This window comes from Hemiscyllium ocellatum, chromosome 20 (assembly GCF_020745735.1).
Source record: "Hemiscyllium ocellatum isolate sHemOce1 chromosome 20, sHemOce1.pat.X.cur, whole genome shotgun sequence".
Taxonomy (NCBI): Eukaryota; Metazoa; Chordata; class Chondrichthyes; order Orectolobiformes; family Hemiscylliidae; genus Hemiscyllium; species Hemiscyllium ocellatum.
Window position 1 is genome coordinate 856,610 of NC_083420.1, and position 26,205 is coordinate 882,814.

Consider the following 26,205-nt stretch of genomic DNA (forward strand, 5'->3'; position numbering starts at 1 on the left):
AACATGGACCTTGTGAAAAAGATGAAGCATGTCTCAATTAACAAGAAAATGCCAGTTTGACAAAATAAGAAGTTGAAAAGAATATTGTAACCTACCCTGCAAAGATATGCTCTCGCATAGATAGCAACCAATGGATCACCAATGCCTCTTATCATAGAGGTCAACCGAGGGAGAGTCTCAGAGATCCCACTTTTGAGAAAAAAAATTAAAAAGCATATCACGTTACTTTATAAAGGATGTATTTACCCTCACCTCAGACCTTCAAACCAAATTAATTGAAAAACCTCAGCATCTTTCCATCAAACTAGTTTGACAACTTTAATTAGTCTTTCACAAGATTGTGACTTGGAAATATTAAAAATATATTAAAGTTAGAATAGAAATTCCATCAGACTTACGTTTTAGAAAGGAATGTATTACATTTTAATATGGCCACCTCCACATAACTGAACTAACTTAAGGCAAATACATTTTCACTTTGTGTAAAAGCATAAAACTACGAGCTTGAAAAACAGCATCAAAGACCAGCAATATTTGGACATAATTCAAACAGTAAATCATACAAGATGTTAGTGAGATTTAGAAGAATATAAAGTTATAGCAACACACGAATATTGCCATATTCACAACTACAGAGACACTGACAAAACATTGTTATATTTAGGGCTGTCTAACCTTGTTAGTAGATATAATGCAGGTTTGATCGCCTCTTTCTTCAGTCTTCCTCTCTCCCTGTCGACATTACATTCTTCTAATCCCTGTCCCCCAGTCTCTCTTACCTGCAGGTCCACGTTTTCCCCACATAAATCCCAACACCTGACCCCATTATAGAGTACCAAGAGGCATGCCCTGATCAGTCTTCTTTTCGCCGGCCCAACGTAGCACATCTCAGTCGTCTGCGACTTCACCCCGAGCTCCAACTTTTCAGTGCCTCTCCCCCAAACCCATCCTGAGCTAGAGTGTCTGCTCACTGCTCTGAAGAGTCAGCCGACTGAAAATAAAAGTCTAACTGACAAATGAGGCATTAGCCCAACTGGTCCTGCATACTTCAAAATGGAGATGATCAGAACATTCATTTTCAAGTGTAACTTGCTCATTATTGATTTTCTCTCACTAAGCCACAGCCTTATCTGAATTACTGGCTGATCAAGGACAATTAGAAAGTTTCATTGGTATCGTTTTCTCAATAATAAAAATAAAATAAAAACCCCTTGAAAGCTTGAATCATTAATACTCTCTTCATTCCCATTAAAAGTTAAAGAGAAAGCTCAACCAGTAAGTAAGTTTAATTTTAACACAACTCAAAGTGGACACAAATTACATGTTTGTAAGGATACAATCTGGAAATGAGCTCCCTGATGGAGGCAATCTTGAAGAACCAGTTCAAACAAGTTTCTTTTGCAGTCTCATTCACTTCATCTGGACCAAAGGTATCTGTATTGAAAGTATACAATGTACAATGCTTAAAAAACTTATAACATCTTTGTGAAGTGAAAAAAGAGCTCATAAATTGGATGTATAAAACTTATGCTTCCAACAATTAATTGAGGTTACACAATCTCCCTTAGGAAATCACTTCTGCAGGTATAATTACCCACACTAAACTCAAAACTAAAATATCTGTTTCCTATAACATTGATAAAATTTTAAAATCCTGCGATGTCCACTTCCAAACACCTAATACTGTTTACTGATTTTAAAATTCCTTGAAGGTTAAATTCGATTATTAAAGTCACCTGACACAGGGATTCCAGGAAGGGAAACACGACTACTTCCACACATGGATAAAATCCTTTCGTACACTAGTTTACCTGTAATCAAAAATGGATCAATTATATTTTTGACATGAATTCTTGACAGATCATTGTTGAAATTACAGGTGGGAATGCCAAATGTCTGAAGGTCATAGATTCAGATTCAATAGAACTAAATATATACCTGGAAAAGCACAGAGCAATACATACAGTTTGTAAAGGCTTCCAGTTGGTCTCGACACAGGAGGTCAGAGAATAGGGACAAAAAAAAAGCACACACTCATTTTTGAGGATGTGGAACATGTCCAGTGATGTTCCTCAGAGATCTGTTTTGGGGCTTTGCCTTTTCTTCATGTACAGAAACTTGAATGTAAGAATAGGGCTGTACACTCAGGTGCACAAGTTACACAAACTTAGGAAGCAATACAGACTACAGAGCGGAACCAGGAAGTTACATAGGGACACAAAGCTATGGAAAATTGACTTGAAGATACACAGTGCAAATCCAAAGTAATTAAAGTTACGAAATGTTGGCTTTAATTTCAAAGTAATTTGAACACAATCTGATACTTCAGTTGTACAGGCATGTTGAGATCCATATCTAGAACGTTGTGCCCATTTTGGTACACAAAACACAGCTTGAATCCATACTCAAAACCCAACTTGATATCAGAATGAAAAACAGAATTCCTGGAGCAGGCATAGAGGTCTCATTCAAGCCCATCCTTGATACTTGTTTTGGAATCCATAAATTTATCATTTAAAATTACCACATTTATTATGTGAACAAGAATCACTTGGCACTAAATGGGAAGGTTGCACTGCAAAGGCATGATGTGGCTATCAGTATTTTGTTATTTTTACTAAAACCTAACTAGCACATGAACACTGACCAGATATATATAAAGTTTCAAAATCAGTAGATCAAGTATTGATAACTTTCGCATTACTATTCTGCTTGTTAAAATTTCCCAGATAGAATGAAGATAGGGAGATAAGTTATTGATGTCCAAACGATTTCTCTGATTCTGTAGCAGTCAAATAGCTTGATTCAAATAAATTACTGGAATAGATAACCATGTACATTGAGATTTTATTCTTCAATAAATTTACTGAAGGGATCAATAATACTGAAATACTATCAGTATTCACCATCTTCCAAAGTAAATAAAACCTATTGTAATCAAATTACTAACACCTCATTAAAGAAATTGCACTTTTAAGTGAAGACACAAAAGGTTAATTCATCCAAAACAAATAATTTGTTGAGAATGAATCAAATAAACTGTTCACAATTCGAGAATTCAAATAGAACTTTTCTCCTTACTTCTTGCTCCCCTTTGAGTAGATTGTGAACAAACAGAAGAAAGTGGTGAGAACTTTCAAGAAGCACATGCTCCGACAGCCAAAACAAATGCTGCACGAAACAAAAAGTTGTTTTCCACTTCTTTTTAAGTTTAAAAATAGCTTGGCAATAGTAGAAGGAATACAAAGGCATTTCTTACCAAAGGTATCCAAAATATCAGTAATCAAAACAAATTTGCTTGGGTAAAACTGGATCACGGTAGTATCGGACAGCAGCTTTGAGCACTATATAAAAATAGTTCAAAATGTTAATAAAGTACAGTACTAGATAAAAATTCTATACATTCTACCAACAGTGCAAAAATTCAAAAGTCTGAACAGATTCATTTGCTATGACATTTCAAAATGTAATGCACTGTTGCTGAAAATACATTATACACAGTTCAACCTGCAGAAACGATCGAGTGGTTATATAAAACTCTAGCAGGGAAAAGAAACAAATCACAAGTTGTGGTTCATTGGGACTGAACAAAGGAAGGCAGTCTTGTCACACTTCTGAAAACGTTGCTACTGTTGCAATGTAGGAAATGAGGGAGCCACATTGTGCATGACAAGCTTCCGAAAACAATAACACCCAGGTAATGTTTTTATGTTGTTGTTGGGGGATAATTACCGTATATACTCATTTACATGTCAACATTTTTATACTTTTTTAAAGGTTCAATTTATAGGGTCAACTATTACATGGGGACTATTTTTGAGAGGCTGAAATTCATGCTGCAGTTCGAAATATTGTATTAGCTGAGGTCGATTTGGACAAAAAAAAACCCCAATGAATTATGGTAAAGGTAATTACCAGACAAAAGCAAGAGAAACAAGGATGAATTAGTAAATTTTTTATACATACCAGTATAAAAACTTGACATGTCAAAGATTCACTGAAATCATGCAAAATCACACTGTTATTGCCCAAATGCAACATTTATTAAATTCTGAATGTATAAGTTCTTGAACTTTCCAGCCAAATTCATTTGTTTCCATCCCACTTACTCCCACAGCAACCTTGACAAATTTGTCAAAGAATTAAAGATATATGTAGCTAATATATCTCCTTTTTATTCAGATATAAAAGCACAATTAAAATGATTAACTTTTTAATGACTTTAACTTTTGGATGAATAAAGTGAGACAAGTACTGATAGACTTAGTACCGGTCAGAATGAATTAATGAATCAAAAAGTGCTGTAGTAAACCAATTGCGCTAAATCCAGGGATGAATGAATGAATAGAGATGCAATATATAAACAAAGAGCAATGAGTAGAGTGATTTTGTTTAATTGGATTAATGCAAACATGCATAGAACATAGAATGCTTCAGGCCCTTCAACCCTTGATGTTGCGCCAACCTGAGAAAATAACCTGATGGCCACCTAACCTACACCATTCGATTATTATCCATATGCGCGTCCAATGCCCATTTAAATGCCCTTAACGTCAGTGAGGCTTCTACTGTTGCAGGCAGGTAATTCCACGCCCCTACTATTCTGAGTGAAGAAGCTACCCTTAATATCTGTCCTAAATCTCTATCCCTCGTGTTAACCTTCACCATTTGAGGAAAAAAGCTCTCACTGTCCACTCCATCTAATTCTTCAATTATCTTATACGTCTCGATATAGCCACCTATCAACCTTCTTGCTCCAACGAAAACAGCCTCAGTTTCCTCAGCTTTTTCTCCTAAGACCTTATTTCCATACTTGGCAACATCCTAATAAATGTCTTCTGAACCCTTTCCAAAGCTTCCACATCCTTCCTATAATGCTGTGACCAGAATTGTACGCAATACTTCAGGTGCGCCCTTACCAGTGTTTTGTACAGCTGAAGCATGATCTCATGGTTCCCAAACTCAATCCCCCTAACAATAAACGCTAAAACACCATAGATGTCTTCTTAACCACCCGATCCACCTGGGTGGCAACTTTCAGAGATTTCTACACCAGGACACAGATCTCTCTGTTCATCTACACTGCCAAGAATTTTACCATTACCCCATTGCTTCTTCCGAAATGAACTACCTCACACTTATCTGCATTCAACTCCATTTGCTAGTTCTCAGCCCAGCTCTGCATCTTAAGTCCCTCTGTAACCCACAACATCCTTCTGCATTATCCACAACTCTGCCTACGTTAGTGTCATCCGCAAATTCATTAACCCCTCCTTCAATGTCCATATCATTTATAAAAAATGACAAACAGCAGTGGTCCCAAAACAGATCCGTCCTGCACACCACTGCTAACTGAGCTCCAGGATGAACATTTCCCATCAACCACCACCCTCTGTCTTCTTTCAGCTCGCCAATTTCTGATCCAAACCACTAAATCACCTTCAATCCAGAAACTCCGTTATTTGTGCAATAGCCAACTGTGTGTAACCTTATCAAATGCCTTACTGAAGTCCATGTACACCACATCAACCACTTTACCTTCATCCACCTGTTTTGTCACCTTCTCGACAAACTCAATAAAGTTAGTGAGACATGACCTTCCGTGTTGACAATCCCTAATCAACTTAGTTATTTCCAGATGTTGATAAATCCTCTCTCTTATAACCCTTTCCAACACCTTACCCACAACTGAAGGAAGGCTCACCTGGCCTATAATTACCAGAGTTGTCTGGACTCCCTTCTTAAACAAGGGAACAACATTTGCTGAGTGTGGCGTTGATGATCCGGTGTGTGTTCTCTATTTCTGTGTTTTTAATGTTCACCTCTATCGATAAAACCCTAGCCAGAGAAACAGCCAACCTGTTGGACATACAGAACAGCCAACAGGACATTGAACCTATCAACAAAGATGGCATACTCAAACTACTGGACCTGTGCCTCTCAACACACTTCACATTCAATAACCAAATATATGAACAAATCAACGTAACACCCATGGGCTCACCCATCTCTGGACTCATAGCAAAAGCTGTAATGCAAAGATTAGAACAAACAGTGTTACCGCAAATTCAATCCAAACTCTGGGTCAGATATGTGGATGACATCTTTGTAATCATTAAAAACACAAATAGAGAACACACACCGGATCATCAACACCACACTCACAGGAATCCGATTCACGAGAGGGGAAGAAAAGGACAACCAACTCCCATTCCTGTGACGGTACAGAGTACACCGAACGGAGAATTCACCACAAAGGTATACAGGAAAGCCACACACACACACAGACGAAGTCCTGAACTACGAAAGCAACCACCCCAACACACACAAAAGAAGTTGCATCAAGACACTATTCAAAAGGGCCACAACACACTGCAGTACACCAGAACTGCAAAAAGAGGAAGAAGAACACCTATACAAGGTATTCGCCAAAAACATATACCCACGCAATTTCATCAGCATATGCCCAAGGGAAAGACAACGGAACGAGGACATGCCACAACCCAAAGGACTAGCCACACTACCATACATCAGGAGCATTTCCGAACTGACAGCCAGACTACTGCGACCACTAGGACTCATAACAGCACATAAACCAACAGCCACTCTCAGACAACAACTCACCAGAACGAAGGACCCGATACCCAGCATGAGCAAAACCAATGTAGTGTACAAAATCCCATGCAAGGACTGCACAAAACACTACATAGGACAAACAGGAAGACAGCTAACAACCCGCATCCATGAACACCAACTAGCCACGAAACGACACGACCAGCTATCCCTAGTAGCCACACACGCAGATGACAAGCAGGAGTTCGACTGGGACGACACTACTATTATAGGGCAGGCCAAACAGAGAACAGCCAGGGAATTCCTAGAGGCATGGCACTCATCCACAGATTCAGATTCAAATCAATAAGCAGATTGACCTGGACCCAATATACCGACCACTGCAGTGGACAGCAACTGACAATCAGAAGCGGCAGATACAAATCACTATAAATGCCGGAGGAAACATCACAGAAGTGCTTCACAGGAGGCTCCCAAGCACTGAGGATGTCACCTAGACAGGGGACGAAATGTCTGCAACACAAATTCCCAGCTCGGCGAACAGAACCACAACTTGTAAATCTACCCCTGACCTCACTACCCTCACCCTCCTGTACACTGGAACTACAATTCAGATTCCCATCCCTGTTATATTAGTTTAACCCCCACCACCTCCCCCTCCCCTGAAGAGTATTAAGAAATTCCAGCCCCCACCACCCACCCAAGGTATTGGTACCCCTCTGGTTCAGGTGAAGCCCTTCCTGCTTGCAGAGGTCCCATCTTCCCCAGAAAGAACCCCAATTATCCAAGATCTAAAATCTGCACCATTCCTGCAGTCATGTGTTCCTTTCTAAGAGCTTTATAATGCAATATCGCAGGGTCGACTTTTACACAAGATGTATGGAAAATAAGATTTTCTAGCCAAAAATAAGGGGTCAGCTTTTGCATAACATCTACTCTGACACGAGTATATACAGTATTGGCCAGGGCAGCAAGTTAATTCTACGCTTTGCACCAAAACAATGTCCTGGAGATCATTTACATCCCAAGAGGATAGACAGAACCTCTACTTAATCTCTCATCCAAAACAACGTAGGAGAGAGGCGCCATTATATTTGCAAGATATTGGAGCACATCCTGGGGCACAGGCGAGCTTTTCAAGATGAAAATGCTGCACTTCAACCACACTGGGAATAACATTCCTGGAACAATCAGCATTTGACATGGAGAAAATTATTATTACAGATTTGGTGATGTATAACGAGGCAGACTTGATTAGGGAGCTTATGGTGAAGGAATATTAGGGGGCAGTGACCTTAATATGAAATAATTTACCCTGCAGTTTGAGGGAAAGAAGCTGGAATCAGATGTTACAGTATTACAATTGAGTCAAGTTAACGACAAAAGGTGAGTGAGGACCTGGCCTGAGTTGATTGACAGGGAAGACAGTGGAGCAGCAATGTAAGAATTTCTAGGGCTAACTTAGGATGAATTCTTGTTATACCTCTCAGAAAGAACAGACTGAGGGGAGAATGAAGCTATCACGCCGACAAGACAAGTCAGGTACAGCATAAAAGCAAAAGGATACAGTATGAAGGTGGTTATTGGGAAGTCTTTACAAACCAGTGAAGAACAACTAAAAAGAACAATAAATGGAGAGATGAAATGTGAGGGTAAGCTAGCTAGTTACATAAAAAGATTGCAAGAGCTTTTTCAGACATGGATGTCAGACTGCTGAAAATGAAGCTGGGCAAGAATGAATAGGGAACAAAGAAATGGTGAAGGAACTGAATACTTTGCATCGATCTTCACGATTGAAGACACTAGTATAACAAAACTTCAAGGGAGTTGGGGGCAGAGGTGAATTTAGTGGCCATTATGAAGGAAAAAGTGCTGGGGAAGCTGAAAGATCTGAAGTGTATCAATCACCTGGACGATACCAGAGTTATGAAGGAGACAGCTGAGCAGATTGTGCAGGCATTGGTGGTGATCTTTTAGGAATCGCTAAAGGGAAAAGGAGTGGGAAGAATCCTGAAGTGATATATATAAAAATTATCGTTCCACACAATTTGAATGTAGACCAACAAGGAAGCAAGTCCTGCCAGATAAAGTTCAGTGAGGTTGGGTAAGTGGAGCAGAGCATTTGGAGAAGTGACCTTAATATCATTAAGTTTAAAGGTACTAAGAATTGCTAGAATGCTACCAAAAAGTGACATTTTTTCTTCAAAAGTACAGAAGATCAAGAGGAGAAAATGAGGACTGCAGATGTTAGAGATCAGAATCGAGAGTGTGGCGCTGGAAAAGCACAAAAATCAGGCAGGATGCAACGAGCACCTGCATCTTGGATCCTGCCTGATCCGCTGTTCTTCTTAGCACCACACACAACTAGAGAAGACAGGAGGAGATTTGATAAAAGTGCTGAAAAGATATTGTTTTTTTTCCCTGTCTCCACTAACGGAAGAACCGGAAATTAGATGACTTGGATTTAAGTGACTGCAAAAAAAATTAACATTTTGTTTTTAGACAATGAGATATTTTGAGCAGGAATGCACAAAAAGGGGATGGTGGAAGTGGATTCAACAGTAATGTTTAAAAAAAAAAGCAGAAGCAAACCCGCCTCAGGCGACTGACTGTGCGGAGTTTGCACATTCTCCCCGTGTCTGCGTGGGTTTCTTCCAGATGCTCCAGTTTCCTCCCACAGTCCAAAAATGTGCAGGTTAGGTGAATTGGCCGTGATAAATTGCCCGTCGTGTTAGGTGAAAGGGTAAATGTAGGGGAATGGGTCTGAGTGGGTTGCACTTCGGCGGGTCGGTGTGGACTTGTTGGGCTGAAGGGCCTGTTTCCACACTAAGTAATCTAATCTAAGTAATCTAATCTAATCTAATCAAGCCAAAAGAAGAAAAGTTAGGAATGTAGGAAGAGAGCAGGGGACTGGGATTAATTATAAATCTCTCCACAGACAGAATGGGCCAAAAGGCCATGCTTTCTGTGGTACATTTTTAGAGACCAAAAGCATTCAGTTCAATTGTATGTTGGGTTGGAATTATGCTATTTAGAAAAAAGAATTGCTATGGGAGATTCTGATCTGTTCCTTAAATTTATGCTGTTTGCATCTTATGTCTTTTTGCATGTGATGAACAAACAATAGGAATGCTTTTGAATATTCATATAATTTGCTTTACTGTATTACAGACAAGAAAAGCAGATATGATCATTCTAATCTTAGTTTCTATCATTAGTCCTAAGAGATAGAGCAGAATTAGTACATTCAATCCATCATATCCGCTATTGCATTTGATCATGGCTGATATTTTTCTCAACTATATTCTCCTGTCTTCTCCACATAACTCTTGATCCCCATTCTAATCAAGGACTTATGCAGGTCTTAAGTACATTCAACAATTTTGCCACAGAAGGCTGTGGAGGCCATGATTTCCATGGATGCACATCCTTCGAACTGAAGAATGTTGTCAACCCTAATGGTATTCTCTTCATCCTGAGATTGTGCTCTCTCATTCTAGTTTCTCCTACTAGTGGAAACATCATCTCCACATCCACGCTAACCAGGCATCTCAGCCATCTGTAATTTTGAATGAGATCCCCATATCCTCCTAACTCCATGAAGTAGGACCAAGAGTCCTCAAATGACAAGCCCCTCACTCCACAGTATCATTCTTGAAAATATCCTCAGGACTCTCCCCAAAACTAGCACATCCATCCCACAATATGGGACCCAAAAATCTGAACATTCACATTATAAACATGGTCTGGCCACAGCCTTATACAGCCTCAGCAATACATGATGCAAAAACAAAGTAGTCAAGAACTGAATGGACTTTGCCACTTCAAGAGTCACACTCTTGGCAATAGCTCCCAATAACTAACTAGAGGAACATATTAAGAAATATTTGATAAATGCCCATTTTCATGTTGTTTAAAGCTGACCTGTATAACTATTTTCAGTGCTTTCACTTTTTGATCTGTAGCCCATGCGTCTTTTAGTGACTGATTTAATTCTTCAATCCTGTTGATGTAATCCTGCTGTGTCAAGTTTAACAGCTCTTTCTGAGACCCCTGGTGGAAGAAAGAATAGTAATTAAGAATAAAATCTAGTTAGTTCAAAAAACCTGCAAAAAAGATGTTGAAAGCATTAGTAACAAACTTGGGCCAAATTTATACCAGTGCAGTTAATTTCAAATTCATGCTGTTTCTATCCAAAGTAAGAAAATGTAAACCTATTTACATGGTGCGTTTGCAAACTAAAAAAAAGGGAGTGCCAAATTATCAGAGTAGACAAAAACTAAACCAAATATACAAAGAGTTACATTTGTACATTCAAGATATCCTAACAAGAATTGCACTTTTTCTGATTACTTATAATAATCAGAATGGTGTCTCCATTCTTAAAAACTGATTTTCACGTGAAATCCACACAGCCAAGCAAGTGCCAGTAACCTGCTTTATACACAAACAGACATTCAGTATTTTGTTATTACTCAAAGGCCTTCCCCATTTTGAGAAACTGTATTTATTCAGTATAAAATTTATGTAGATTTTAAACTTAAACTGTTGAGTAAACATAGCATATCATGCTAACATCAGTCAGATGTTGCTATGTAATTAGACATAGGGATATCCCACAAGAGATCAATAAACATCTGTTAGACAGGGATGAGGGCAGAGCAGTAGATGTGATCTTTATAGACTTCAGTAAGGTGTTCGACAAGGTTCCCCATGGGAGATTGGTAAGCAAGGTTAGATCTCACAGAATATAGAGAGAACTAGCCACTTGGATACAGAACTGGCTCAAAGGTAGAAGACAGAGGGTGGTGGTGGAGGGTTGTTTTTCAGACTGGAGGCCTATGACTTGTGGAGTGCCACAAGGATTGGTGTTGGGTCTACTTCGTTTCGTCATTTATGCTCACATCCAAATAATTTACATAAATATAGTTAGTAAGTTTGCACATGACATCAAAATTGGAGGTGTAGTGGACAGCAAAGGAGGTTACCTCAGATTGCAACAGGATCTTGACCAGATGGGCCATAGCCTGAGGAGTGACAGATAGAGTATAATTCAGATGAATGCGAGGTGCTGCATTTTGAGAAAGCACATCTTAGCAGGACTTATACACTTAATGGTTAGGTCCTAGGGAGTGTTGCTGAACAAAGAGACCTTGGAGTGCAGGTAGATAGGATAGTGAAAAAGGTGCTTGATATTCTTTCCTTTATTGGTCAGAGTATGGAGAACAGGAGTTGGAAGGTCATCTTGCGGCTGGACAGGACATTAGTTCAGCTACTTTTGGAATACTGCATGTAATTTTGGTCTCCTGCCTATAGGAAGAATGTTGTGAAACTTGAAAGGGCTCAGAAAAAATTTACAACGGTGTTGCCAGGGTTGGCAGATTTGAGCTATAGGAAGAGGTTGAATAGATTGGGGCTGTTTTCCTTGGAGTGTCGGAGGCTGAAGGGTGACCTTATAGAGGTTTACAAAATGAGGGATATGGATAGAATAAATTGACAAAGTCTTATCCCAGGACTAGAGGGCGTAGGTTTAGGGTGAGAGGGATAAGATATAAAAGAGACCTAAGGGGCAACTTGTTCACACAGAGGGTGGTACGTGTATGGAATGAGCTGCCAGAGGTAGTGGTGGAGGCTGGTACAATTGCAACATTTAAGAAGCATTTGGATGGATATATGAATAGGAAGGGTTTGGAGGGATATGGGCCGGGTGCTGGTAGGTGGGACTAGATTGGGCTGAGATATCTGTTTGGGTTGGACTGGACTGAAGGGTGTGTTTCCATGCAGTACATCTCTATGACTGTACAAGTAGTTGTGTAGATTGAATGGCTCACCCTTCAACAAACATGGGGCAATGCTAGGAGATGACAACTGCAATGGGGATTGAACCCAAGTTATTGGTGTTATTCTGTACCACATTCTAACCAACGAAGCTAAACCAACTCAATCATCAATTGAGCTGGTCAAACCCAAGAGAAACAACTGGATCAAGATTTTATTTACAATTTGTAGTTGGTTTGAATTTATTCAAGTTGTTCAGCCAGTCTACTTTCAGACAATAACAAACTGCTGTCGAAAACACATTGAACATCACATTTTCTGATATATAACAGAAACTAGGACAATACACATTGACTCCATGGTGAAAGAGGCAGAAACTTGCAAACATTTAAGATATATTCAGATACACACTTATTCTGCCGAGGCATACAAAGTCATAGGCCAAGTGCGAGTAAATGAGATTAGAGTAGTTAGGTGATTGAGTTGACGCTAGTCAGAAGCAAAGAACGAAGAACAGTACAGCACAGAACCAGGGCCTTGGGCCTACAAAGACTGCACCAACACATCATGACTTTCTCAACGAAAAAGCTTTTGCCTCTACACATGCCACGCCCCTCTATTCCCTGCCAAGCTTTTCTTCAACATTACTATTGTATCTGCTTGTACCAACTTCTCTAGCAGTACATTCCAGGCATTGAACACCATGTAAAAAACTTGGCTCTCATCCTTAAATCTCATCCCCTTTTACCTTAAACCTATGTCCCAGGTCAGTGATATTGCTTTGGACCAAAGGGCCTTTTGTCTGTGCTATGAACTATGACTCAATTACATTCGCACAGTTAGTGCAGCACCAATGTGCTCTGTCAGAATGGCACCAACAATTCCTCACATATGTCATCAAGAGAATGCCAAGGAAATGTGAAGTACAGTCAATATAAAACTTTAAAAAAAAAGAGTCAGGCCAAACTACTCCATTCCTGGTAAAGAGCTTATGCTTGAAGTGCCGATTCTCCTGCTCCTCAGATGCTGCTTGACCAGCTGTGCTTTTCCAGCACCGCACTCTGACCCCAAAGTACTGATTGCTCAATTTGATTACGGAATCCTATGATGACAATGATTCAATAAAAACTACTGGCTTTTTATCAAATGTTCAGTTGGGAGACTGCTCAAGTTCTTTTCATGGAAAGCTAAATAATCTTACCCGAAACAATTAAGAACTGGCTTACAAAATAATAACTCAATTTCAGGATCATGTATCCCATGGTTACATAAGGAGGTCTGGTTACACTAGGTGGTCATTAATTACAAAGACAATTATCTTATTTTGTGTTGAGGAATTAAAAGTACATTAACAAACAAATAATCACAGACCATTCAGTAATTCACAACGACATTGCTCAGTGACTCAGAACTACATAAGCACCAGAGCCAGTTAATGCTTTCCTCTTGCATTTCATTTCCCTTTCCTTGACCACTAAGGGTTCATCCCCTTTTAGGAGGACTCTTTTCAGTAACCTACTTGCATGTCTCACTCTCTTGCCCACTTTTTATGCTGTTCCCTTTAAATCTTGAAGGTGGCAAATTACCCCAGATTTTGACATCTAATAGGGTGCCACAGATTTTGTAAATAATTGGACGTGAGGATCAAACTACATTAAGGGACTAGGATGTGGGAATAGAAACGACTGCAGCCAATTTTGCAGATTATGCTAAAATAGGTGGGAAAGTAAGTATGAAGTAAAGAAGAAACAAGAAATATACGAATGAATATCAATAGGTTAGGTTAACAGGCCAGTATTTTGGCAGACCAAGTAATTCCAAATTGCATAAGATAAATATGACATTATCCATTTTAACTGGAACTAAAAGCAAATTATCGAAATGGAGGGAAGCTTCAGTGCAGAGGGATCTGGGTGTCCTCGTGTATGAGTCACAAAACTAGATGCAGGTAATCATAGAATCAGAGAAGCAGGACATTCGGCTCATCAAGGAGAATGTGAGGACCGCAGATGCTGGAGATCAGCTGGTCAGGCAGCATTCTGAAGAAGGGCTTACGCCCGAAACATCAATTCTCTTGCTCCTCGGATGCTGCCTGGCATTTTTCAACTCTGGTCTCTAGCATCTGCAGTCCTCACTTTCTCCTAGGCTGTGTCAAGGGGCCAAGCATGCTTTACACATGCACCATCTTCAGCTTTCATTTAGTCCACATTCAGGACTGGCACACCTACCCAAACTTTATATGTCACTGGACCTGATCATGCCTCTTACCCATGCAGGGCCATTATCGTGGTTCCTATACCAAACTTCATCTCCTGAAGTAAACTCTCTCTCTCTCCCGCTTGCCTGTCTTCAAGTGTTTAGCTAGTGCTTTTTGCCAGACTATTGGACAATGGATGATAAGGCGCTGTCCTTATATGTCAAACACCATTCAACTTCAGGAATTACTCAAAATCTCTGATGGTAAATGATGGCCTATTATCTGACCAATACTAGATGAGTGGTGCTGGAAAAAAGCCCTTCATCAGGAATAGAGGCAGAGAGCATGAAGGGTGGAGAGATAAATGAGAGGAGGGTGGGGGTGGGGAGAAAGTAGCATAGAGTACAATAGGTGAATGGGGGTGGGGATGAAGGGGAGAGATCAGAGAGTAGGGTAGAGTGGAAAGGAAGATAGGCAGGTAGGATAAGTCATGGGGACAGTGCCGAGCCGGAATTTTGGAACAGGGGTTGGGGGGGGGGGGGGGGGGGGGGGGGTGGTGAAGGGGGAAAATGAGGAAACTGGTCAAGTCCACATTGATGCCCTGAGGTTGAAGTCTTCCGAGGCGGAAGTGAAGGCGTTCTTCCTGGTGGTGAGGGAGCGGCAGTGGAGGCAGCCCAGGACCTCCATGTCCTCAGCAGAGTGGCAGGGGAGTTGAAATGTTGGTCCACGGGGCGGTGTGGTTGATTGATGCGGGTGTCTCGGAGATGTTCCCTAAAACGCTCTGCTAGGAGGCATCCAGTCTCCCCAATGTAGAGGAGACCGCATCGGGAGCAACGGATACAATAAATGATATTAGTGGATGTTCAGGTAAAACTTTGATGGATGTGGAAGGCTCCTTTGGGACCTTGGATGGTGGTGAGGGAGGTGGTGTGGCCGCAGGTTTTGCGATTCCTGCGGTGGCAGGGGAAGGTGCCAGGATGGGAGGGTGGGTTGTTGGGGGGGGCGTGGACCTAATCAGGTAGTCACAGAGGGAATGGTCTTTGCGGAAGGTGGAGAGGGAAATATATCCCTGATGGTGGGGTCCGTTTGGAGGTGGCAGAAGGACAGAACCGCTCCTCCCCCATGCTCACCTTCCACCCTACCAACCTTCGCATAAAGACATCCCATTCTGACCAATACGATCAGAAGTCTGTATATTGCAAAAGATGAGAGTTACCTTTCTATCTTCCTCACCCTTGTTTGACAAAAGAACTCTCCTGCATGTCCAGCCACTTGTGGATACTGACAATGACTAAGATCATTAAGCCCACAAAAGGACAAGCATAACTGAGTCCAGGATTTATCCAGTTATTCGCACAGAAGTGGGGGAGCTGCTGACAGTAATTTTTGGCCTTGTTGGCACTCTGGTACTGCAGCTATGTCAGCATCCAATCCTGGCCACAAGGCTTAACCTCTTGCCAATGTCTTCATTTTAGAAACTCCTGGACAACTATGGTAGAGGTCAGCTCGGAACAACATTGTGGGGGGAAGCAAGTCCCAGAGCAGCACAACTTACCTTGGCGCAGCTGAGTGTCAGTGCAGACTAGAGGCTTGGGGTGCAGCGGGACAATGCTGGACTGACACAGGCAGTCAGGCCATGTGCTCAACTGCTGCTAATTGAAATTCTTTACCAGACTGTAATGTCAATCTTCTAACTATGTTATAACTACATAATTTCTAACTTTTTATTAAAAGACACTGAGTAGTGCTATTACATTTCCTTTTATCCCTCTTTTGTATTAAAGATTTGTACCTAGGTACTTGTACTTAAGATGTCACCATTAAAGGCAGCCATTGTAAAAACTTTTCACTCTACCCCTGTACTGGAATACATGTGACAATAAAAGATATTCTATATTCATGCTTGCTCCCCATAACATACCATCCTCTACTGTGATCTGGTCTAAGTCCAAAAAGGTTTCAATAGCCCTTTGAGATCCCTCATCACCACTAGCTGTTTCAGTTTTGCCAGGACAGGATCTTTCTGCATCCAAAGTCTGATATTGTCAGCTGTGACTGAAACTGTGTCCAGAAAATTCAAAACCATTACAGATTCTTCCAGTGGCACTACCACTGGTACCAGCAGGAGGTGGTTCAATTCTGGACTCAGTTCCCAATCAACTGTGCAGGTCCTTTCGTGGGCTTAATGATCTTAGTCATTGTGGATGTCTACAAATGGCTGGACATGCAGTAGAATTCTGTATCTGTATTTGTGACTTGGCCTCCAGGATAGCATTCCAACTTAGATACACACTTAGTATTAGAACTCTGTCTGAGCTGAGGGCGGCAATGCACGGTCCACTAATTATAACTTGCAGAGGTTAAGAACTAACATCCATAAAAGATATTCCAGAATCCAAATAGGACTGCCAAACCTTCTGTACCTGGGTGTATTTTCACTCTGCATTAGCCAAAGTCCGGCATACATATGCTCTTGGGTGTTCCACTTCATTGGGCCAGCTATGAGTTAACATTAACCTGATGCTGTAGGGGGAGGCATCGTATGTCAATACCAGACCTCACATAGGCTCATAATGTATGAACAGCTTCGAGGATGGTAGCTGTTTCTTCATTTCCTTGAAGCTATCACTTGGCTACGTGACCATTTCCAACTCTGACCCTTAAGAGTTGATGCAAAGGTGCCAGAAAGGGGGCCAGGTTACGTATGAACTTTCCATAATAGTTCATCAGCTCAAGGAAAGATCAAAGCTCTGGAACTTGTGACCCAGGGCACCTTTGATCACTCTCACTATCTTCCAATGGGTGTAAACTGATCTCCACTATTCTGTAGCCCAAGTAAATCACTTGGGTGCCTGGATTACATTTTCCCTTTTGAGGAGAAATTGAGGGAAATGTCTAAGGTCTATATCCAAGTTCGTTAAGTGCTCTTTATTGGTCTTATCTGTTATTAGCATGTCATCCAGATAAATGTCGACCCGGGGTAGATCTTGTAAAATGTTCTCCATCATCTGTTGAAAAATTGCACAGGCTTGCAATACCCCAAAGGCACCCTCATATTGGCACAAATCCTGATGGGTATTTATTGTAGAATACTTCTGGGGATCTTCATCCAACTGCAAGTATGTATGTCCAGCTTCTGAATGACAGCCTGCCCACCCCCTGACAGCTTTGAGTGAAAATCCTCTATGCGAGGCATTGGGTTTTTATCCAGCTGCAAAACACACTTCACAATTTGTTTACATCACTGTGAAGGCGAACCGACCCACTGAGCTTCACAATCCACATGACCAGCACTGCCTCGTCTACAAACTGGACCGGGGGGGGGGGGGGGGGGTTGATGATTCCTCGCTCTGCAACCTTCAGATTTCTGCCATTACCTTTACCTTTAAAGCAAATGGCTCTGGGCAGGCCTTGCAGAACCGTGCAATTGCTGCCTGGTCAACATACAAGGAGACCTTGGCTTGTTTGATAGTGTCTAGGCCATTCTGAAAAACATCTATGTATTTAATTAGGACTTCACTCAGGCAGCCATTTTCTAATACAAAAATGTTGAGCCAATCAAGGTGAATCTTTCCCAACCAATTTCACCCTACCAAGTTTGGGCCCGAGCTTTTTACAGCCAACAGTAACTGAACCAGCTGCTTCTCATAAGAGACTGGAACCAAAGTGATACCCTTAATCTGCAAATGCTCTCCAGTATAGGTTCTTAGTCCAGCTGAGATCTTGCGCAAAATTAATGGTCGAGTCCAGAGTGAATTTTGATAAAGCCCTTTTCTGCAAATTACTGAAATGACTGTGCTGGTATCGACCTCCACTAGAACCTGTTGACTATTTAACCCAACGTTTGTTTTGATTGGCTCCAATTTGAATGTTGCTAAGCAATTTAACTGTTCCAAACCACATGTAGATGGACTTGCCAGGGTTTGCGCTATTCTGGATACTGGTCTGAGTTATCTTATTCAATTTAGGCCTCGTAGGACTCTTTCTATTCAAGTCTGCATACCAGCGACTACAATGGATAGCTGGCCCAGGTCCTGAGGGAAATTTCAACCCTTTGACCAAGGCTTGGCTTTGTCTTGGGATTTTATTATGGGTTGACCTAGAGTCCCTTTGTTCAGGATAGGTCCTAAGTGATGCTGTACAATTGCCTTCACTCAAGTGGCATTTCCCCTGCTCAGTTGGACTGACAAGGATATCCTGGAACTCATCTGCTCCACTTGTCGCATTTCCCAACAACAATGCCAGCTGTACTGCCTGCTGGAAGTCCAACTGGGCTACAGCTAGGAGATGGTTACTTCATCAATCCCTTGGTTCTCAGATTGCTCAGTAAAACCATTAGTGTCAGAATTAGAGGCAGTTTGGGGTTGCAATATTCTTTAGCAAAATTCCTTCAGGTTTTACCATCTAGTGCCTCAGCAAAAGTTAAGCTCCTAATAGCTGAAAAAGTTGCAGGTCCGTAAGCTGTCAAGAGAATTACCTGTTGCTTTGTATTTGCTTGTAAATAAAAACACATACTTTCCACATACAGGGCCCAATCTTTCATGGCAGCATTGAAGGAGTCAAACTTCCCAAGTAATGGCATACTACTAGACATGCTTAAACCCATTCAAAGAAATTCACATGCAGCAAATATCCTTGGGAGCATGCTTTTCTCTGATTGCCACTGAAATAAACTCCACAGAGACCGGTATCCTGTCACCAAGTCACCCTTTATTTACACATGGAGAACCAGCTCTCAAGAGTGAACAGGATATCTGACACTCTGCTCGCACCCGTTAGCCAGGACTCACTGACTGGACTGGGTTAGCAGCCCCAAACAGCAAACTTGTTCCATGAGGTCTACCTCGCTGACCTTGTTACAATCACTTCACTTTCTAAAGGCTTTGGTGCTGGAGATTGCAGTGAATACAATTTGACAGTTCTCTCCATAGGAGAATTCAGACTTGTGTGAACAGGAAGTAACCTTTCATCCCCTTCAACAATCAATCAATTTCAATTTCAAACATTGAGTTTGAACATCAGTCAGTTAGAACTGCTAGTTTAGTGTCAAACCATGTACAGAAATCAAAAATGAGAGAGATAAAATAATTTGTTTTTGTTTCACATTTCCAGCATCCCATGGTTTCATTTTTATAGCCTGTCTTGACCCATTAGTACTTTCATATCACAGAACTTCAATAACCCGAGAAAACCTTCAGTGATCCAGAAAATCCAAGAAAAAGAAAGTCAAATGAATGAAAGGTTCTTCAGAAGAAAAGGTCAGGCATAGACAGAAATACAAAAAAAACAAGTTAACAAAAAGGCATTTGCTTTTTAAAAAGGCGAACAAAAATTAACACCTGCAAGAGACAAATGCTTCTATGAGTTAATTTTAAATGCCAGAGAGATTCTTTCAGTGATTAAAGTAATATTACTAGTACAAATTTGCTTCCACAGCAATGGTCAACGATTTACTTTCTCTGGTGGTCTATTTGGCCAATACCGTACTGTCACTTCATGCCCTTCCAGGTGTTTGAATAACAAAGTTTCTTGGCAGTATATTGGAGAGCTTCCAGAGGAGTGAGCACCTTAACCAGTAACTTCCTGATTTCTGTCTTTAACTACGTAACTCCAGTCACGGAAAGTGCCAGAATTCATATTTAGCAAGGGCAAACTGCCTCACCATTTTTATAAACTGCAAAACTCAAAATAACTTTTAATTTGAAAAGTGGGATTGCAACTAAAACGTTTTTAACAGTTGATGTTCTCAAAAATAAATAAACGAGTGAGTAATGTCGCAAAAATTCTAATACTCAAAATGTAAATCATATACTTTGGGGCAAACATTAAAAGCAGCTACTTAATTTTGTGTTGTTATTTTACTATCATATCAGTGCTGCCCCCTACTGAAATGCAAGAGAATAGCACGCATCAGGACAATGAAGAATCCTTTCAGGCAAATTGTAGTCTACAATTCCGAACTGCAGGTAAATCAAGAGAATTACAATCGTATCAAAAATGTCATGAACAAACTTAAATCCTCAATGTTACAAGTCAGGCTGTTTCCTAGCAAACTAACCTTTACAACTCATTTGATTGCAAACATTGCCAAATAGGTGAGATATCAAGTTTGGTGCTGTTTATATTTCTTAATGTCCCATAGTTCCTGCAGAAACTACATTATACAGGAAAAGGTAAACTGCAACTCTTCAAATATGTAAATCATACATGCATAAAACATTTACTGCGAGAAATTCAAGAGAGCTGTGCAGGCAAAGTAAATCCTACAGCAGTTCACCTTAATGAAAATACTTCAATGCTTATGGTGACAAACATGAAAAAGCAGCACTGAATTAAATAAAATATTAACAAATGAGGCCTGTGATCTGTGCATCTAAAACACTACAGTGATATGGAGTCATAGAGATGTACAGCATGGAAACAGACTCTTCGTACCAACCCGTCCATGCTGACCCAGGTATCCCAACCCAATCTAGTCCCACCTGCCAGCACCCAGTCCATATCCCTCCAAACCCTTCCTATTCATATATCCATCCAAATGCTTCTTAAATGTTGCAATTGTACCAGCCTCCACCACATCCTTTGGCAGCTCATTCCATACACGTACCACCCTCTGCGTGAAAAAGTTGCCCCTTAAGTCCCTTTTATATCTTTCCCCTCTCACCCTAAACCTACGCCCTCTAGTTCTGGACTTCCCAACTCCAGGGAAAAGACTTTGTCTATTTATCCTATCCATGCCCCTCAATTTTATAAATCTCTATAAGGTCACCCCTCAGCCTCTGACGCTCCAAGGAAAATAACTCCAGCCTGTTCAGCCTCTCCCCATAGCACAAATTGTCTAATCCTGGCAACATCCTTGTAAATCCTTTTTGAACCCTTTCAAGTTTCACAACATCCTTCTGATAGGAAGGAGACCAGAACTGCACACAATATTCCAACAGTGGCCCTAACCAATGTCCTGTACAGCCGCAACATGACCTCCCAACTCCTGTACTCAGTAATCTGACCAATAAAGGAAAGCATACCAAACGCCTTCTTCACTATCCTATCTACCTGCGACTCCACTTTCGAGGAGCTCTGAACCTGCACTCCAAGGTCTCTTTGTTCAGCAACACTCCCTAGGACCTTACCATTAAATGTACAAGTCCCGCTAAGATTTGCTTTCTGAAAACGCAGCACCTTGCATTTATCTAAATTAAACTCCATCTGCCACCTCTCAGCCCATTGGCCCATCTGGTCCAGATCCTGTTGTAATTGGAGGTAACCCTCTTCGCTGTCCACTACACCTCCAATTTTGATGTTATCTGCAAACTTACTAACTGTACCTCTTATGCTGGCATCCAAATCATTTATGTAAATGACAAAAAGTAGAGGGCCCAGCACCGATCCTTATGGCACTCCACTGGTCACAGGCCTCCAGTCTGAAAAACAATCCTCCATCACCACCCTCTGTCTTCTACCTTTGAGCCAGTTCTGTATCCAAATGGCTAGTTCTCCCTGTATTCCATGAGATCTAACCTTGCTAATCAGTCTCCCATGGGGGCACTCATTTCTCATAAACAAATAATAAAAAGAATGAAGCAGCAGCAACTGGACAAGTGTATCTTAGGGAGAAACAACTAGCGATAGACATTATGAAGGGAAGGCTGCAAGGAAAGAAAACATAAGGAAGAAAAAGATCAATGCTGGACAACTCAAAATTTTCCTGTGTCTTCCTTCAATTTAAGAGACTGGCAGAGCATAAAGTGGCATAGAGACTAGTAAATATTTTTCATTCCTAAAACATAGTTGGGTTCCTTTCCTGATGTTAAATAGATTATATAAATATTTAAAGGAACACAGGAATAGGAGTAGGCCATTCAGCCCCCTCAAGCCTGTTGCACCATTGAGAGATGGCTGATATTGTCTGAAATCTATATTCCTGCCTTTGACCCATATCCCTTAATACCTTTAATTAATTTTTGTTCATCAATCTCAGATTTAAAATGAACTGATCCAGTATCCGCTGCCGTTTGCCTAAGAGAGTTCCAAACCCCTACCGCTCAGTGGAGGGATGTTTCTAACATCTTTCCTGAACGGATGCCCAATTTATGACCCTTTTAATGACACGAGATGGCAAATTCCTCAATGTTGAGAGTTGTATTAGTTTACTTGCACAATGTTTTTTATGAAAATACAGTAGGACAACCACAACTGCTCTCTTCAACAGAAGAAATCAATGGAGAAACTCAGCAGGTCAGCCAGCATCTGGAAAGGAAGTAGAGTCAGAATCAACGTTTCAGGTTTGTCAGACTTCAGATCCGAAACATTTCTTTCTCTACAACCTGCTGAATTTTTCCAGTAATTTCTGTTCTCGTTTTACATTTCCAGCACCCCACAGCTTTATTGTGTGTTTCTGGCCCATCTTGTGCTCCATTCGTAGTCTCATATTCCAGAACTTCAGCAATCCAAGAAAAATGGTAAAATAAAATGTTCTTCAGAAAAAAAACAGCAATTAATTTCAAAAGTGGAATTATGCAACCTCCAGCCAGATTATTCGAGTCAACTTCTATTCTTCACACTACTTATATCCAAGTAATCAAATTACACTAGTTACCAGTCTTTATCTCCCCCACCCCCCCCCCACCTCCGACAGGCAAATTCTTTGAAAAAAATCTGCATTTACCTCCTCCAGGTCATCCAACTCTTCTAAACGAGTCCTCACTTTTTCTGAAACGGCAGATCCAGGACTTGTGGCTTTACCTATGATCAAACATAGCCAAGAATCAAATTTATACGAGACTATAGAATCAGTGATTTGTCACAGTACAGAAGGCGGCCAATGTATCTGCACTGGCTCTTTAACTGAACAAAGCACCCACTGCCATTCTTCTCTTCTCCATGTAGGTTTGCACATTCGCATTTTTCAGAAAGTGCCTCCATTCTAACTTGAATACACAATTGAATCTGGTGCTACCACATTCTCAGACAGGATATTCCAACTAAAAGTTTTCCCAAAAAAAAACCATGCTCCCTTTGCCAATTATCTTTTAACTATGCCCTTCTGATCTCAATCCTTCCCATCATAGTTCTCCCTATTTACTGTCTAGACTCATGGTTTGAACACCTCTATCATATCAAAACTCATCTCAATCATCTCTTTTCTTTTAAGGAAAGCAACCTTAATTTCTGTATTCTCACATGACTGGAACCAATGCTTTCTTTAAATTCCTTCACATCTTCCTAACATAATGCACTCAGAACTGAAAACAACACTCCAGTTGAAGCTGAACCAGCTTTTTTTTAAAATAACTGTTTTGTTGTCTAGATCTATTGATAAAGCCCAAGATTGTGCACATTTTATTCAATATTCCCTCAACTTGCATATTTTTTGCATGTATACTTCCACGTCCTGCAATACCTGCCTGAGAGAAACAGAGTTAATAATTCAGGTAGATCAATAATATTTCAAATAGAATTCTAATTCAGGGACCTGAAAAGGTCATTGATCTGAAAAGTCAATGATTTCAATTCACAGACACTACCTGAACAGTGCCATTTTTAAGTTGTCAAATTTGCAGAATCTAAACACCAGGTCCTTCTACTCCTACACCCTTTGTGAATTGTGCCCAGAATGGTAGAACTGCTATGGTGCAGAAAGAGGCCATTCAGCCCATCCTCATCATATGGACTTGGTGCTATTTTCCTGCTTTCTCTATAAAGCTGCACATTGAAAGATTACTCAAGTACAGATAAACAATGCTCTCAAATGCCTTAATTAAAGTGTGCTTCCACCAACCTTTCAGGTGGTACATTCCAAACACGGACCATTGTGTGAAGAGCTTTTGTCCCCCTTCAGCTGATACACTTCTTTTGCAAATTAAACAGTTAACTCATCTCAATCTTCCTGCAGCTATAAATCAATTCACAGTTCTTTGCATCAAAATTCCTCTGATTCTTGTCTGTATATTCTATGAATGAATGTCTTTTATTTTGAAGTTTTACTGTACTTGCCTCGAAAGTACATAAATACTCTATGTGTTCTACTGTTCATAAGCTTTGAAATGGCACCCTGTACACCAAGGTCTAGCTCATTAATATAAAAATGAATCAGGAAATACAAGTGCCCCAAACCTATGGTGCAGAAAAAGGCAGTTGAAGAACATTAACGAACTATGACTTCACAGCTGGTCAGTCAACCTTGTATCGATGTTGCTAATGCCCTTTTACACCAGGAGTTCGAATTTTGTTCTGCCTCAGTTGTGCTATATCAAGTGTCTTTTGGAATTCATGTACACCATACCAGCAGCATAACCCTCAGACGAGTTCTGAAATCTGTAGTCATCTGATGTATTTAAATAAATAATGGTCACTTGATCTTGTTATGAAGCCAAATGGCTGGTTTATATCTTACCTACACTATCATACATTTGGCACGGGCAGCCTGTTTTGTTTTAAAGCTTCACAGGAGTGGGCAAGAGGCTTACTCTCAAGGGTGTCACGTCAGTATAATAGGATCACACACCCTTCAGTGATAATACCACCATTTCCTTCCTACCTGCCGACTGTAACAAAACCTAACCATATCACCCTCCACCCTCATCTGGCCAATCCTTCCCAAACAATACCATGGACCCATCTCACTCATCCGCTGTCCTACCTCAAAGTCGCGTGCCCATTCAAGCTCTTGCCACTGCCAGACAGAATACCCGGCAGTTCCAGAGGATGGGGCTTCTTCTATTGAAGGGCAGAGGTCTCACATTCCAACCAGCAGTGCTTGTTTCTTAAACTTTTTTTGAAACAAGCATGCTGTTTACAAACCCCCATTGTTCTGGCACCAATCCTGAATCTACTAATAAAACTAAAAGCAGAAGTAGTTTATTCAGCCAATCAAGCTTGTTCTGCCAATGAAATCATGGCTGATCTGTGTGTTCTGATTTCAACATTCCTATCTAATCCTGATAAGCCTAGATTCTTGTTGGACAAAGGAATCAACAGATATACAATACTGGAGAACTTCAATAGGTCTAGCAGCATTTGTGCAGAGAGGAAAAGAATGAACAGTTGGAGTCCAGAGACCCTTCTTTACAGTTTTGGACTATTCTGACAGGTCAATGGACTCAATGTTCCATTTCTCTCTCTACAAATGCTGCCAGACCTGCAAAGCTTCTCCAGCACTCATTGTTTCAACTACCTAGCATCCATAATTCTTTAAAGAATCAATCCACTTCAACATTAAAAATTCTCAATATGCCCACTCTCAAACATCTAAGACAGAGGTTCAAAGTCAGACGAGAGAAAAAGATTCCTCCTCCACTCTGCCTAAAATGACGACTTCCGATTTTAAAAACTGTGCACTTTAGTTCTGGTCTGACCCAGAAGAAAACATTCTTAACAGTTCCACCTTGTCAACATCATTCAGAATCTTATACACTCCAAATCAAGATACTCCTTGCTCTTTTTATACGATTGTTTACAAGCTCTGTCTATCCAACCTTCTTTTGCAAGACAAGGCACTAATTCCAGGTAATAAAGGCAATTTCTTCTGAACTGTCAACACTGAACATCTTCCCTCAATTAAGGATTCCAAAACAGTCAACAATATTCAGCATTAGTGAGACCTATCTCAATGTGTAACAGCCTTGCTTTCACGTTCCTCTCCTAACAAAGGCTAGCAT

At 40.7% G+C, this 26,205-nt stretch overlaps 1 protein-coding gene across 1 annotated transcript in view; it reads right to left on the reverse strand.

The window, feature by feature from the left end:
* The window catches only part of vps35l (VPS35 endosomal protein sorting factor like), a 149,020-nt gene that overhangs the window by 101,441 nt on the left and 21,374 nt on the right, over positions 1-26,205 (reverse strand). The window contains exons 6-12 of the mRNA XM_060840406.1: positions 23,214-23,290; positions 10,498-10,626; positions 3,260-3,344; positions 1,737-1,811; positions 1,338-1,434; positions 399-446; positions 96-189 (exon numbers count right to left, since the gene is read on the reverse strand). Of these exons, the coding sequence (XP_060696389.1) occupies positions 96-189; positions 399-446; positions 1,338-1,434; positions 1,737-1,811; positions 3,260-3,344; positions 10,498-10,626; positions 23,214-23,290 (605 nt within the window). The remainder of the gene's footprint in view (positions 1-95; positions 190-398; positions 447-1,337; positions 1,435-1,736; positions 1,812-3,259; positions 3,345-10,497; positions 10,627-23,213; positions 23,291-26,205) is intronic.